Source organism: Myotis davidii, unplaced genomic scaffold (assembly GCF_000327345.1).
Source record: "Myotis davidii unplaced genomic scaffold, ASM32734v1 scaffold167, whole genome shotgun sequence".
NCBI classification, from domain to species: Eukaryota; Metazoa; Chordata; class Mammalia; order Chiroptera; family Vespertilionidae; genus Myotis; species Myotis davidii.
Window position 1 is genome coordinate 3,708,461 of NW_006300048.1, and position 14,140 is coordinate 3,722,600.

Here is a 14,140-nt window from a genome sequence, read left to right on the forward strand (position 1 = left end):
CGGTCAGCACGCCAGTCGGGGGTGCGGTCGTCTGAAGGTTGGACGGGGCTGACGGGTCCGTGTCCACGAGGGTAGCCAGCCTCCCCGGTGTGAGTGATCCGAGAGAGACAAGGGGGGAGCTGTGATGTCTCACCACCTATTCCCAGGAGAACACACGCGCGCGCGCACACACACACACACACACACAACACACATACACATACAACGCATACACACAACGTACACACACAACACATGCACATACACACATATACACACACAACACATACACACTCACACATACACTCACACACACGCACAACACACATACACATACAACGCATACAACGTACACACACAACACATGCACATACACACAACACATATATACGCGCATACACACAACACACATATATACACATAACACGCATACACACAACACACATATACACACACAACACATACACACTCACACATACACTCACACACGCACAACACACATACAACACACACACTCACACACACACACTCACACACTCTCACACACACACTCACACATACACACACACATACACACACACTCACACACACATACACACACTCACAGCATGAAGTCCTGCCCACACTGAAGGGGAGGGAGGAGGCCCCGCCTCCTGGGGGCAGCAGGTGTCAGGGCTTCCCCGTTGGCCTCTCAGGTGCAGAGTGTGGCCCCTGGCCCCTCTCCCACAGGCTCCTGTGCACAGTCCCGAGAGAGATTGTCCTCCTAAACCTGGTCCTATTCCATGGTTTCCTCCAAACGCCTCCTGGCATCTTCAGGGAGAAGGCCCGGGCGGGTTCCCTCTGGGGCTGAGTTCCCTCCGACCTGTGGCTGTGGGAAGAGCAGGGTGTGGGCAGGGCAGAGACTAAGGAGTCCTCGGCCCCATGCGCTGGAGCAGCCCCGGGCTACTGGAGAAGAAAACTGGCTCCTCCCTGGGTGCCCTTTGGGCAACGGAGGATTGATGTGTCCTTAACCTCCCTTCCCCACCCTCTGCCTCCCTCCCGGGCACCTCGCAGCCTGGAGGCCGTGGGTCATCCCAGACGCTGGCTCAGGGCCCTCAGCCTCCACCCGGCCCAGGGGACTCACCACATGGCACCACCTGCCCCCCAGCCCCACCACGGGGTCTGAGATCCCAGGGGACAGACGGCAATGGATGGCCTCAGCCCGGGCACACTGCCCAACACCTGGCCCCAGAGACCTGGGGTACAGGCTGCGCCCCTTGGGTCTCCAATATTACGTGGGTGACATCAGGGAGAGACGTCTTGGCTACACCAGTGTAACCATGGGGTAGAGGTGGGGGCCCTGGGAGATGATTGGCTCTCTCCCAAAGGAAGCAGGTCCCGAAGGGAGGACCTACACTGAGGCCAAAAATGCCTCCTCCCCAGATCCCAAAACAGAAGCACGCGGCTCTCATTGGTAAATCCCTCGCCTAAAAGAAACGGGGGAGAGGCTTACTGCACCCGCACCGCACAGGCTGTCCCTTCTGCCCTGCTCCCCCGCACCCCATTAGCTTCCTCAGTGGGAGGGCTGGCTGGGGAGGGGCCGCAGAACCAGCGGCTTGGATTTGGACCCCCACACTGTGGGAGCGCTCAGGGGGAGCCCCTGCCTGCCTTTGCAGGGGACTGCTGGCTGCTGGCTGCCATCGGCTCCCTTACCACGTGCCCCAAGCTGCTGTACCGCGTGGTGCCCAAGGGGCAGAGCTTCAAGAAAAACTATGCTGGCATCTTCCATTTTCAGGTGAAGGGCGATGGGAAGTCAGAGAGGCTTTGTGGGGGGCGGGGGGTGTGTGTGTGGCGGGGAAGTATGGAGGGAGGGAGGGAAAGAATGACTATGTGCTTTGAAGTTTACCTTTTTTCTTCTCCTTTTGAAAAATGACATTTATGCCTCAGCTAGTGTGGAGCATTGTTCCATTCACCGAACGGTCAAGAGTTTGATCCCAGTCAGGGCTTATACTAGGTTTCAGGTTCGAATCCTGACCCCAGTTCCAGGCATGTGCAGAAGGCAGCCTATTGACATTTTCTCACATCGATGTCTGTCTCTCTCTCTCTCTCTCTCTCCCTCATACACACACATACATATACATATATGTGTGTATGTATGATATTGGGAGTCTCATCACAATTGCTCTTCAAATTTAGCAACATGTGGATAAATTCACCATGTCATAAAAACATATCTGAGAATCACAAGAATTTTTAAGACTTAAGACCTCAGGAATCCTAAAGACCAGCCAAGGTCAAAAGTCCAGCCAGGGTACCCCTGGAGGCCATGACAGGACCTGCAGATGAGGCTGGTGGTGAAATGCAGGCTTCTCATCCTCTTTCAGTCTCTAGTCAGCCATTCTCCGGGAGGCACATCTTTGACACTGGCGTGTCACTGATTCTGGCCGCCAGGGGGCGCTGGTGTAACAGAGTTCCCATGCAAGTGTGTGTGCGCGCGTGTGTGTGTGTGTGTGTGCGCGCGCGCGCGCGCGCGCTTAGAGGAAGGGGGTGGCAGACAGAAGCCAGATGCCTCATGGCCCACTGAGGCCCACCTTGCTGCCCACAGATTTGGCAGTTTGGGCAGTGGGTCAACGTGGTGGTGGATGACCGGCTACCCACGAAGAATGGCAAGCTGCTGTTTGTGCACTCGGGTGAGCGCACTGAGTTCTGGAGTGCCCTCCTGGAGAAGGCGTACGCCAAGTGAGTGCCCTGAGCCAAGGAACTGGGCTTGCTCCGAACCTGCCCACCCGCTGGCAGCGATGGGGCAGCTGGAACCAAGGGGAAAGGCAGAGAAAGGGGTGGCAGGGCATCCTTCCCTCCCCTCGCCTTACCCTCTGGTGTCCAAGCTCGCAGCTCCATCCCGGAGCCCACGGTGCCCTCGCTGTGCCCGCAGGCTGAGCGGGTCCTACGAGGCCCTGGCGGGGGGCAACACGATGGAGGGCTTTGAGGACTTCACGGGGGGCGTGACCCACAGCTTCGAGCTGCAGCAGCCCCCGAAGAACCTGCTGAGGATGCTCCGGAAGGCCATAGGCCGCTCTTCTCTCATGGGCTGCTCCATCGAAGTAAGTCATGCGTGGTCCTGCCTCACGACCTTCCCCCAGATACCTGCACAGCTGGCGCCTTCGCCTGCACACTTCAGCTCAAATGCCCCTTCCTCAGGTGAGCCCTCCTGCCTCCCAATCTAGTAGCTGCTCCGGCCCCCATTGAAATGACAATGCACAATTCTTCTCTGTGTATTTATTCACCGCCTAGTCTCTTCTGCAGTCAGTTTTCACATTCCATGAAGGCACTGACTTCTTGGTCCCATTCACTGCCTGATCCTGGCCCTAGGATGGCACTTGGTAGGCAATAGCTACTCAACCAACACTTGCTCAGCTGGGCAAACGCACCTGGAGTGCTACCGTATGACTCGGCGATTGTGTTCTTGTGCACTTACCCCGGAGAAGTAAAGACATGTTCACACAAAAGCCTGAACACAAATGTGTATAGAAACTTTATTTATAATAGCCAGACACTGGAAACAACCTAGATGTCCTTCGAAGGGTGGATAGTTAATCAGTGGCGCACATCCTATGGAGCACACTACTCAGCAATAAAAAGAAACAATGAACTAGCCCCGGCCAGGTGTCTCGGTTGGAGCATCGTCCCATGTACCAAAAGGTTGTAAGATCGATTCCTGGTCAGGACACATACCTAGGTTTCAGGTTCAATCCCTGGTCGGGGAGCATGGGAGAGGCAACCTATCAATGTTCCTCTCACATTGATGTTTCTCTCCCTTCTTCTCCCTCTAAAACAACAACAACAACAACAAAGGACATCCTCAGGTGAGGATTTTAAAAAATGAACTATTGGCATGTGCAACAACTTAGGCAAATCTCAAAGGAGTTATGTTGAATTAAAAAAAAAATCTGCCTGGCCGGAATGGCTCAATGGTTAAGCACCCACCTATGAACCAGAAGGTCAGGGTTTGATTCCTGGTCAGGACACATGCCCGGGCTGTGGGCTCGATCCCCAGTGCCGGGAGGCAGCTGATCCATGATTCTATTTTTTTTTAATATTTTTTTATTGATTTCAGGGAGGAAGGGAGAGGGAGAGCGAGATAGAAACATCAATGATGAGAGAGAATCATTGATTGGCTGCCTCCTGCACGCTCCACTCTGGGGATTGAGCCTGCAACCTGGGCACGTGCCCTGACCAGGAATCAAACCGTGACCTCCTGGTTCATAGGTCGATGCTCAACTACTGAGCTACGCCAGTCAGGATAATCCATGATTCTTTCTCATCATTGATGTTTCTATCTCTCTCTTCCTTTCTGAAATCAATAAAAATATATTTAAGAAAAACAATCCCAAAAGGTTCCATGCTGTATTATTCTATTTATATGACAGTCTTGAAATGACAAATGAAAAATGGAGAACAGATTAGAGCAGTGGTTCTCAACCTGTGGGTCGCCACCCTTTTGGCGGTCAAACAACCCTTTCACAGGGGTCGCCTAAGACCATTGGAAAACACATATATAATTACATATTGTTTTTGTGATTACTCACTATGCTTTAATTATGTTCAATTGTAACAATGAAAATACATCCTGCATATCAGATATTTACATTACGATTCATAACAGTAACAACATTACAGTTATGAAGTAGCAACGAAAATAATTTTAAGGCTGGGGGTCACCACAACATGAGGAACTGTATTAAAGGGTCGCGGCATTAGGAAGGTTGAGAACCACTGGATTAGCAGTTGTCAGAGGTTAGGGAGGAGGGTAGCAAGAAGAGGTCATAGAGGACAACAAGAGAGGTGTTTAGGGGACGGAGATCTATCACCACTGGTGGTGTATACACGAAACTACACGTGTGATACAACTATTTAGAACGCACACATGAGGACTAGCAAAAACGAGGACGTCTGTATAAAAGTGGTCAATTGCATCCACACCAGCATCCTGGCTTTGACATTGAGCAGTAGCTCTGTGAAGAGGTTCCAAGCAGGGGAAACTGGCTGAGGGCGCACGAGATCTCTCTGTGTTCTGTCTTACAGCTGCATCTTCAGTTCTTTGGAAATGCAAAGTATAATCTTCAAGGACCCCTGTCTTCAGCCCCCCAATCCCTCTGCCTGGATCCTGAATCCCTTTCCTTCCTCTCTGTGCCGCAGATCACCAGCGAGAGCCAGCTGGAATCCGTGACCCAGAGGATGCTGGTGAGAGGACATGCCTACTCAGTGACTGGCCTCCGGGATGTGAGTCTGACCACTGCGCCTTACCTGGGGGGCACGTGAGGAGACAACTTCCTCCTGCCCCCATGCCCCCGACCTTGACCCACTCCCCCACCCAGGTCTCCTACCGCGGCAATATGGAAACCCTCATTCGGATCCGGAATCCCTGGGGCCGAATGGAGTGGAATGGAGCCTGGAGTGACAAGTAGGTGCCCCGGACCAGTGCTCTCCGGTAAGGGGCAGGCCCATGAGCAAGGCCATGCCACAGAGGGACCCACGGGCGCACCCAGGTGCACCCCTCCCCTCTAGATTCTCCATGTAGCTCAGGACCCCCAGTAGGCAGGCACTCAGGGGTGAGGGCATGTCCGGGAGAAAAGGAGGTACCACCTGCCCCCCTCACCGCCTGTCCCTGCTCCAGTGCCAAGGAGTGGGAAGAGGTGTCCTCAGACACTCGGAAGCAGCTGCTGCACAAGATGGAGGACGGGGAGTTCTGGTCAGTGCAGCCTGACGGGCTTTTCCTCCCCCGAGCCCCCCCGCTTCCTCCCCGGCTCCCACTGGGTGGTGGATGTGGGGGTCCTGGGAAGAGGGGTCCATGGGTGTGGGTGCGCCGACGATGGGCTCTTGCATCCACCCCTCCACCACAGGATGTCCTACCAAGACTTCATGAGGAATTTCACTTCCCTGGAGATCTGCAGCCTGATGCCCGACGCGCTCTTGGGGGACTACAAGAGCTGTTGGCACACCACCTTCTACGAGGGCAGCTGGCGGCGGGGCAGCACGGCGGGGGGCTGCAGGAACAACCTCGGTGGGTGCAGGAGGCCCGGGAGGGGCCACAGACTCACCACACAGCCCCACCTGGGGCCCAGGGGCCCAGGGGTCAGGGTCCACCACGAGGTCAGGGGCCCAGGGGCCCAGGGGCCCAGGGGTCAGGGTCCACCACGAGGTCAGGGGCCCTGTCAGACCTGTTGAGGAGGCAGGCGTGTGGCTGGAAAGCCAGGGCACCCTGGGAAGGGCAGAGCCATCCTGACCTGCTTCCTCCACAGACACATTCTGGACCAACCCCCAGTTTAGGATCTCTCTCCTCAAGGAGGACGACGACCTAGAGGAGGATGAACTCATCTGCACCTGCCTGGTCGCCCTGATGCAGAAGAACTGGCGGCAGGCGCGGCCCCAGGGGGCCCAGCTGCTCACCATCGGCTTCGTCCTCTACAAGGTGGGCACCCGGCGGGGCCCCCAGCCACTCTGTTCCCTCCCCGGCCTCACCCGGGAGGGCCCCTCCCCCACAGGCTCTGCAGCCCTGCCTCTGTCTGGAGTCGGTGCATTGTGTTTTGAGGCGGGGCCGGCTGTTTCCTTCTGACAGATTATTTTATCCAACACACTGAGGTAGCACTTCCTTTGTGCCAGGAATCCTTCCAAGGCCCTTGTGAATAGTAGCGCCTTTTATGAAGAGGAAGGAAACTACGGGGGCCAGAGAAGTGAGGCCACTTGCCCCAGCTCACACCTCCACGCAGCAGCCTCAGAACCTGTGTCCCGGTTCCCAGACTCTTGGGGACATCGGCACGAGCCCCCCAAGCCTCCCCCAGGTGCCCCAGCAGGAGCACTGACTCCAGCGACCAAGAGAAATCCCTGACAAGTGTCTCCCGAACCACGCTTTGCAAAATCCTAGAAACGGCCACTTATTTGTTCACTCACGTATTCACCGAGTCTGCCAGGCCCTAGTCCAGCCTCCAGTGGTTCAACCGCGACGAAAACAGGACACACGCCAGGCCGTCCTCTAGGCTGAGTCTGTCAGGTTAGCAGACACACCTGGAGTCAAGGCATTTCCAAGGTTAGAGGCAGCCCTCCAGGGGAAAGGCTGTTCCCCGCCCACCGCCAGGCTACAGCGCCACCAGCATAGCGAGGTTCTGGCCATCCCTGCTGGAGAGCAGCCTGTTTGTCTTGGTTTATCTCACCTTTTCGCAAACATATTGGTGTGCCACGCTGTGTCATGGCCCGCACCGCCAGCTGCAGGACAGCGGGAGCTACTCGTGGTGAAGAAAATGCTCTCTAAAGCAGCGGTTCTCAACCTGTGGGTCGCAAGCCCTTTGGGGGTCGAACGACCCTGTCACAGGGGTCGCCTAAGACCATTGGAAAACACATATATAATTACCTTTTGTTTTGTGATTAATCACTATGCTTTAATTATGTTCAATTTGTAACAATGGGGGTCACCACAACATGGGGAACTGTATTAAAGGGTCGCGGCACTAGGAAGGTTGAGAACCACTGCTCTAGACTTTCACCCCAGCTCTTCCAAGTCTTAGCGGTGTGCACTGGGCACGTCACCTCACCTCTTGGGGACTGTATTCTGTCCTCAACCTGCAGTGGTAAAACTCTCCCGTGGCAAACTGTGTGAACTGTACTCTGCTGGCCGGAGCTGAGTGACTCTAAAGGCTAGGACTTTTAACAGAGCCCATGCCTCACCCCATCACCAGCCCCCGGTGTCCTTAACACACCCCTGCGCGCGCGCATGCACACACACACACACACACACACACTATGCACACCTCTCACATGGCTTCCACGGGCTGGAGCCCCTTCACCATCCTGGGGACCTGACCCTCCTCTCTCTTCCCTTCCCAGGTGCCAAAGGAGGTACAGAAGACATGGGCTTGGTCCTGGCCAGGACGCGTGTGGATGGGCCACGGGTGGAGTTTGGCAAAGGGCTCTGGGGGCCACGGGGTTAGGATTCCAGCCCCCTCCGGCCCTGGGTGGAAGCCAGGGAGAAAAGAGGTCACACCAGGGTCACTACCAGGTGGGTGGCGTCCAGAACCGGTCAGTTGGTGGGGATGTCTCCCCGAAACCCTGCCCAGCCAGGCTTCTCCTTGGAGGACCCTCTCCCCCAGTCCCCCAGGCCAGCCCTGTACCCACCTCCAGGGCACATACAGTTGCAGGACACCCAAGATATTCACCTGAAGAAGGAGTTCTTCCTGAAGTACCCGGACCACGGCTTCTCGGAGATCTTCATCACCTCGCGGGAGGTGAGCAGCCACCTCCAGCTGCCGCCGGGGGAATACATCATCATCCCCTCCACCTTCGAGCAGCACAAGGACGCCGACTTCCTGCTCCGGGTCTTCACGGAGAAGCACAGCGAGTCCTGGTGAGGGGCCCGCCTTGCTGCTCCAAGGCCGCCTGCTCCAGAGTGTGAGATAGCTGTCCTGGCCGGTGCCGCTCAATGGTTAGGGCACTGGCTCGTGAACCAAGGGTTGCGGGTTTGATCCCTGGCCCCCGCCAGGGCTGGGAGTGGGGAGGGGCAATCAATTGATGTGTCTTTCTCACATTGATGTCTCTCTCTCTCTCTGCCCCCCTTCCCTCCCTCCCTTTTACTCTTTCTAAAGATCAATGAAAAAATATCCTTAAGATTAACCGAGAGAGAGAGAGAGAGAGAGAGAGAGAGAAAGAGATAAGATATCAAGCTCAGGGAGCAGTCATCTGGTCCCCCCAACCTTGTCCCTGTTTTACAGTCAGGGAGACTGAGGCACAGGAGGGGAAGTCCCAGTTAGTGGCAGAAGCAGAACGGGAACCCAGCTGCCACGTGCCCATTCCATATTGCTTCAGATGTATGCCTGACTCCCCTCCCACTGCCCACCCCCTGGACAGCCCTGTCCCCCTGACCCCTGGTCACCCCAGGCTTCCTTCTCTCTTGCCCAGGGAACTAGATGAAGCCAACTGTGCTGAGATACTCCAAGAGGTGAGGGGGGTGGGGGTGGGGGCGCCAGCCGGCGTGGCTCAGGGGTTGAGCATTGACCTATGAACCAGGAAGTCACGGTTCAATTCCTGGTCAGGGCACATGCCCGGTTTTCAGGCTCGACCCCCCAGTGGGGGGCATTCAGGAGGCAGCCAATCAATGATTCTCTCTCATCATTGATGTTTCTCTCTCTCCCTCCCCTCCCTTCCTCTCTGAGATCAATAAAAATATATTTTTTTCCAGGTTCAATTCCTGTTAAGGGCACCTGCCCGGGTTGTCGGCTCGATCCCCAGTGTGGGGCGTGCAGGAGGCAGGCAATCAATGATTTTCTCTCATCATTGATGTTTCTCTCTCTCCCTTTCCCTTCTGCTCTGAAATCAATAAAAATATCTTTAAAAAAAAAAAGAGAGATGAGGGGGGCTCTGGGGTGGGGGGATCGGAGGAAGCCTCTGGCGGGTGTGAAGGAACTTTCTGGACCGGGTTCCTTTCCCATTCCTCTTCCTCCAGGAGGTCGTCTCGGAGAGTGACATAGACCCGGACTTCAAGCGCCTGTTTGAGAACGTGGCAGGAGAGGTGAGAGCTGAGGGCCGGGGGCTCGGGGCTCAGTGGGCTGCACAGGGTGACAGTCCCCCTTCCTAGGACCAGGAGATCGGCACGTACGCGCTCCACAGGCTGCTCAACAAGGTGGTCTCCAAACGTGAGTCTTCCAGCCCCGCCACTCCCGGCCACCCCCCTATGGCACAGCCCCACCTGGACCGCCGTCTGCGCCCCCACACCCCCACTCACTCCTTCCCCTCCTGCCCTCCCCCCTCACAGTCAGAAACTTCAAGACCAAGGGCTTCGGCGTGGACGTGTGCCGCTGCATGATCAACATCATGGACGTATCCTCCTGCCCGGTGGGCGGTCCTGTCCAGTGCTCTCCTGCCCCTGTCCCCTTACCCCTCAGCCTGGTCCCCTATCCCCCTAGCCATGTGACCGCCTCTCGGGCCAGCCATGCCCTCCCTCCTGATGGGGAGTAGGCTCTGGGGTAGCAAATGATGCCAGCTCTTCTGGCTCTTTCCACAGTTACCATCAGGACTCACCTGGTCTTATGCCTCCCCTACCCACTGAGTCCCTCCGCTTCCCTGGCCCCAGGGTGCCCCCCCACTCCCTTCTCAGATATCCTTGACCACCCCCCAGAAAGATGGCTCTGGCAAGCTAGGGCTTCCGGAGTTCCAGATCCTGTGGAGAAAAATCAAGAAATGGACGGTAACGGGCATGGAGGGGGCACCTTATGGGGGTGGGAGAGGGAGGGCCTCAAGAGGGATGGGGACTAATAATGATGAAGCGAGAAGGGGAGCTTCTGACTAGACACACACATGCACACACGCTCACGCATGGACACACGTGCACACTCAACAGGCCAGGATCTGCCAAAGCGTTGGTGTCAAACACACAGAGAGCCCTGGCAGGGGGCCAAGCCCCCTGCCAGGCCTGGAATCCACCCCGCAGTCACCAGCAGACAGGAATCCTGGGTACTCAGGGGCTGAGCCAGGGCAGGGAGCCCCGACGGTCCCGGGTAGCAGCTGTGAGTCAACCACACCGAAGTAATGATTGCCACCACCATGACGCGCACACGGCCCACCTGACCTGGGGGTCCTTTCAGGACATCTTCCAAGAATGTGACGAGGACAACTCGGGCACCTTGAACTCCTACGAGATGCGCTTGGCAATTGAGAAAGCAGGTGGCCAGGGGCCAGGAGGGGGCTTTGGGGCCGGGAGGAGGGAGGCAGTGGACAGAGGACCGGACTCTCCTCTGCTCCCCTCTCTCTCCCAGGCATCAAGGTGAACAACAAGGTGACGCAGGTGCTGGTGGCCAGGTATGCAAATGACGACATGCTCATGGATTTTGACAGCTTCATCAGTTGTTTCCTGAGGCTGAAGGCCATGTTCAGTGAGTCAGTCACCTGCCCGCTCCCCCTCCCTTCCCCACCCCAGGCGGGACCACTGGCCTTCTCCCACATACTCACATGCGGAAAGCTGTTCCAAAGCCCCCTTCCACTCCCCCTTACAGGGCACAGCCAGTCTGGGTTCAAATCCCAGCTCCCCCCGTGGCTGCTCTGTGCCTTAAGCGAGTCACTTTCTCTCTTGTGCCTCCATTGCCTTGCCTATAAAATGGGAGAATAATGGCCCTGCCCTCACAGGATGAAAGTACGGATGAGATGAGTTGGTGTATGTATGGAGATCACTCAGAACGGGGCCTGGCTTCATGAATCCCCTGCTGGGCTGGGGGGTAGGCAGGGCCAGCTGCTTGCACCCTCCCTGGTTGGGAGTGGTTTCTCAGATACAGCCACTGGCTCCGCTCAACCCTCTCCCCTCGCCCCTCCCCCAACAGCATACTTTCTAACTATGGACCCCAAGAAAACTGGGCATATCCGTCTGGACCTGGACCAGGTACATGGGAGGGATCTTCCGGTACCCCCGCCCCTGGCTCCCCTGCCCTCTGCTCTCCCCAGCTGTCCTACCCCACCTCCACGCTCACACCTGCTTCTTCTCTCCCCACAGTGGCTGCAGATAACCATGTGGGGATAAATGGGCTGCAGGAGCCTGGCTACCTACCACCACCACCACCACCACCACCACCACCACCATCCGCCCAGAGGGGCGGGCACTCTTCGCACTCTCAACTCTGCGATCTCTGCTGATGGGATGGGCAGCTGGGTCCCCGGAGGCCATGCCTACTCCATCCTCCTACCTCCGCCCCCAATGCCCAGCTCAGTGTTTCTGTTTTTCCCCAGCCCGGCTCCTGGATTCACCCCACAGCCTCTCCCTCTCAGCACCCTAATTACAGACTAAGTGAAACTTCCCCAGGACTCCTGGCGGGGAGGCTCTCCACACTTTCTGTCCTGCCCACCCCTGCCCGCTGCCCACCCCTCCTGGCATGGCCTCTCTCTCCCGCTCAGGGGCATTAATATAATAAGTGACACGCGGTCCCAGCTTCCGTGTCTCTGTTTCCATGCCAGAAATAGACTGGTGGGAGTGGGAGTCACTTCCCCAGTGACTAAAGAGGGGCCCTAGTAGCTTTCAGTTGGGGGGTACCACCCCCCTCCAGGGAGCATTTGAAATGTGTGGTTGTCACCAAAGCCAGAGGGGGCGCTGTCAGCATCTACGGGCAATGCCAGGGATGCTTTCTGCACAGCAGGCCCTGGGAACTGTATGGAGCCTGTGAGTACAAGGGAGCGGCATCCAAGGGGAGGTCTGAGCCAGGGGCCAACCAAGCCTCCTGCTGGAGCTGCGTGGGGGCCCTGAGCCTCCTCTCTCATCTTAGGGGTCTCCAGAGCCCTGAGCCTCCTCTCTCATCTCACCCCTCAAACTGAGATCTCAGGAGGTGGCATGGCAGGTGCCTCAAAGGTAAAAAAAAAATCCAGCAGCCGCAAAAGCCAGCAGGTCAGAAATGAACTGACTCCCTGAGTTGGAGGCTGGAAGGGGTGAGAAGTGTGGCCACAGGTCAGTTCACTCCTGCCCTAAAGGTGCTCAGGTTCGCATCATCATTATTGTTAGAAAATTGCTCCTGCCAGACTAGTGCCCTCACGGGAAGCATCAAGAAATCCTAGTGTTACAGAATTTACCAGGCGACCAAAGAATACGCAGGAGTACTGGAGTTACAGGAAAAACCCATTTATTTTCAGAGGTGTCACATGTACCGGTACAGTGACTCGGGGGAGACGGTTTCTCTCCAAACTCTGAGCAAACCAATATGAAGGAAGCTCTCCCTTTATACCCTTTTGGTTTCTTTGTCCCCCAAATATGGATGACACTTCCGGACCTTTCACGGGCTTTGCAAAAAGCCCCGTGTGTTGGTGTTGGGATGAGGACCGTGAGACCACCCCTAAGCGCCTGGCCTGGCACCAGCACTGATAACACCAGCACTGATAACCCTGTCTGCAGGTTGTGTATTGCTCATGGTTTATGGCCTCTATAAAATGGGAGTAGTACTTAGGTAAACAGGTCTTGCAAGATCAGATCATTAAGGAAGTGGCAGTGACTAGGCTATAGGCTAACAGGAATGTGCAATAGGATACTGGCACACATTCAGGTTGCAAGCCCCCCAAAATGTCTTATTTTCCCCCTCACTAGGTCCACCAGTTCTTGACATTGAAGTCTGCCCTAGATGCCCTACCTCCCCACCCCACCCTCACCCCGGCCTCCTCCTGCCGGGAGCCTACAGAGACTGCGCGCTGAAGCCTCCAGGGTACTTCAGTCCTCCATCTCTCCATCATTCCGGAGTCTGGTCTCTCCAGCCCAGCCTGGGACCTGGGCATGAGGGCTTTGTAGCCACTTGGATAGAGACAGCCTCCAAATTCCCTTCAATCAGGGACCTGTGAACCCCAAGTGAGCCCCCCTCCGTCCTGGTGGGTGCTCACTTCCAGTTTCCCGGGGTAGCTGGCTTCCTGCTCCACTGGCTCTGACCCACCACCTCTCAGGCTTAGTGGGGTGTGTGGTTCCGATCTCCCTTGATCTGGTGACTGACTAGGCATCAGCCTCCCCTCACCCTTCCACCCCGCTCCCTACCCCCCACTGACTTCAAAGACTAAACCAAATCTGCTGCCCCTCCCACCATTGCCGCCCCCACCGCCTCCTGAAGAATCATTTCCGGCCCTGCCACCTGCACCGCTCTCCCTCCCTCTGCCCCCTGCTGCCTTGTCTGAGAGAGAAGGTCACACTCTGTGAAGGAGTCTCTTACAGACTGATTTCCCCCACCCCTACCTTCTGCCACCCTTTCCCACAGAGCGGCCCTGGTGGAAACAACGATCCTTTGGGCAGGTCCTCTGAGCCCCTGAGAGGCCCCGGCAGTCCCTGTTGGTCCTGGGGAGCCTGGCCTTCGTTCCTGGCCGTAGACGAGATGCTGGCTGGGTGGCCTCGGACAGGTCCTTTTCCGTCCCTAGCAGCCGGCCTTTTTCTCTTCTGTCAGTGAAGGGTGGCAATGCCTATCTGGGAGGTGGGGGCGGGGTGGGGGGAACAACTGAGGTGGGGAAAGTGAAGCAGCCTGCTCAGTGCTTGGCACGGAGGAGGGGGAAGGGGCCACATGTTAAACCTGACAAGCTCGAGGCAGGCCTGCTGGGGGAGGGCACGACACCACTCAGACGGCACCTGGCCCCACTCACGCTGGGTGACTCAGCCGAGGCCACCTGGCCATCCAGATCCCACCTCTGACAAACT

At 56.6% G+C, this 14,140-nt stretch overlaps 1 protein-coding gene across 1 annotated transcript in view; it reads left to right on the forward strand.

Annotated features, from left to right (window-relative positions):
- CAPN11 (calpain 11) overlaps positions 1 to 11,908 on the forward strand; it is a 13,217-nt gene extending 1,309 nt beyond the window's left edge. Inside the window, exons 3-21 of the mRNA XM_015572158.1 lie at positions 1,635 to 1,784; positions 2,544 to 2,697; positions 2,891 to 3,059; positions 5,155 to 5,238; positions 5,334 to 5,419; positions 5,633 to 5,707; positions 5,859 to 6,019; positions 6,258 to 6,427; positions 7,837 to 7,848; positions 8,142 to 8,353; positions 8,905 to 8,944; positions 9,449 to 9,514; positions 9,581 to 9,638; positions 9,758 to 9,822; positions 10,121 to 10,189; positions 10,587 to 10,665; positions 10,758 to 10,874; positions 11,316 to 11,374; positions 11,486 to 11,908. Of these exons, the coding sequence (XP_015427644.1) occupies positions 1,635 to 1,784; positions 2,544 to 2,697; positions 2,891 to 3,059; positions 5,155 to 5,238; positions 5,334 to 5,419; positions 5,633 to 5,707; positions 5,859 to 6,019; positions 6,258 to 6,427; positions 7,837 to 7,848; positions 8,142 to 8,353; positions 8,905 to 8,944; positions 9,449 to 9,514; positions 9,581 to 9,638; positions 9,758 to 9,822; positions 10,121 to 10,189; positions 10,587 to 10,665; positions 10,758 to 10,874; positions 11,316 to 11,374; positions 11,486 to 11,512 (1,853 nt within the window). The 3' untranslated portion in view covers positions 11,513 to 11,908. The remainder of the gene's footprint in view (positions 1 to 1,634; positions 1,785 to 2,543; positions 2,698 to 2,890; positions 3,060 to 5,154; positions 5,239 to 5,333; positions 5,420 to 5,632; positions 5,708 to 5,858; positions 6,020 to 6,257; positions 6,428 to 7,836; positions 7,849 to 8,141; positions 8,354 to 8,904; positions 8,945 to 9,448; positions 9,515 to 9,580; positions 9,639 to 9,757; positions 9,823 to 10,120; positions 10,190 to 10,586; positions 10,666 to 10,757; positions 10,875 to 11,315; positions 11,375 to 11,485) is intronic.
- The last annotated feature ends 2,232 nt before the right edge of the window (positions 11,909 to 14,140 follow it).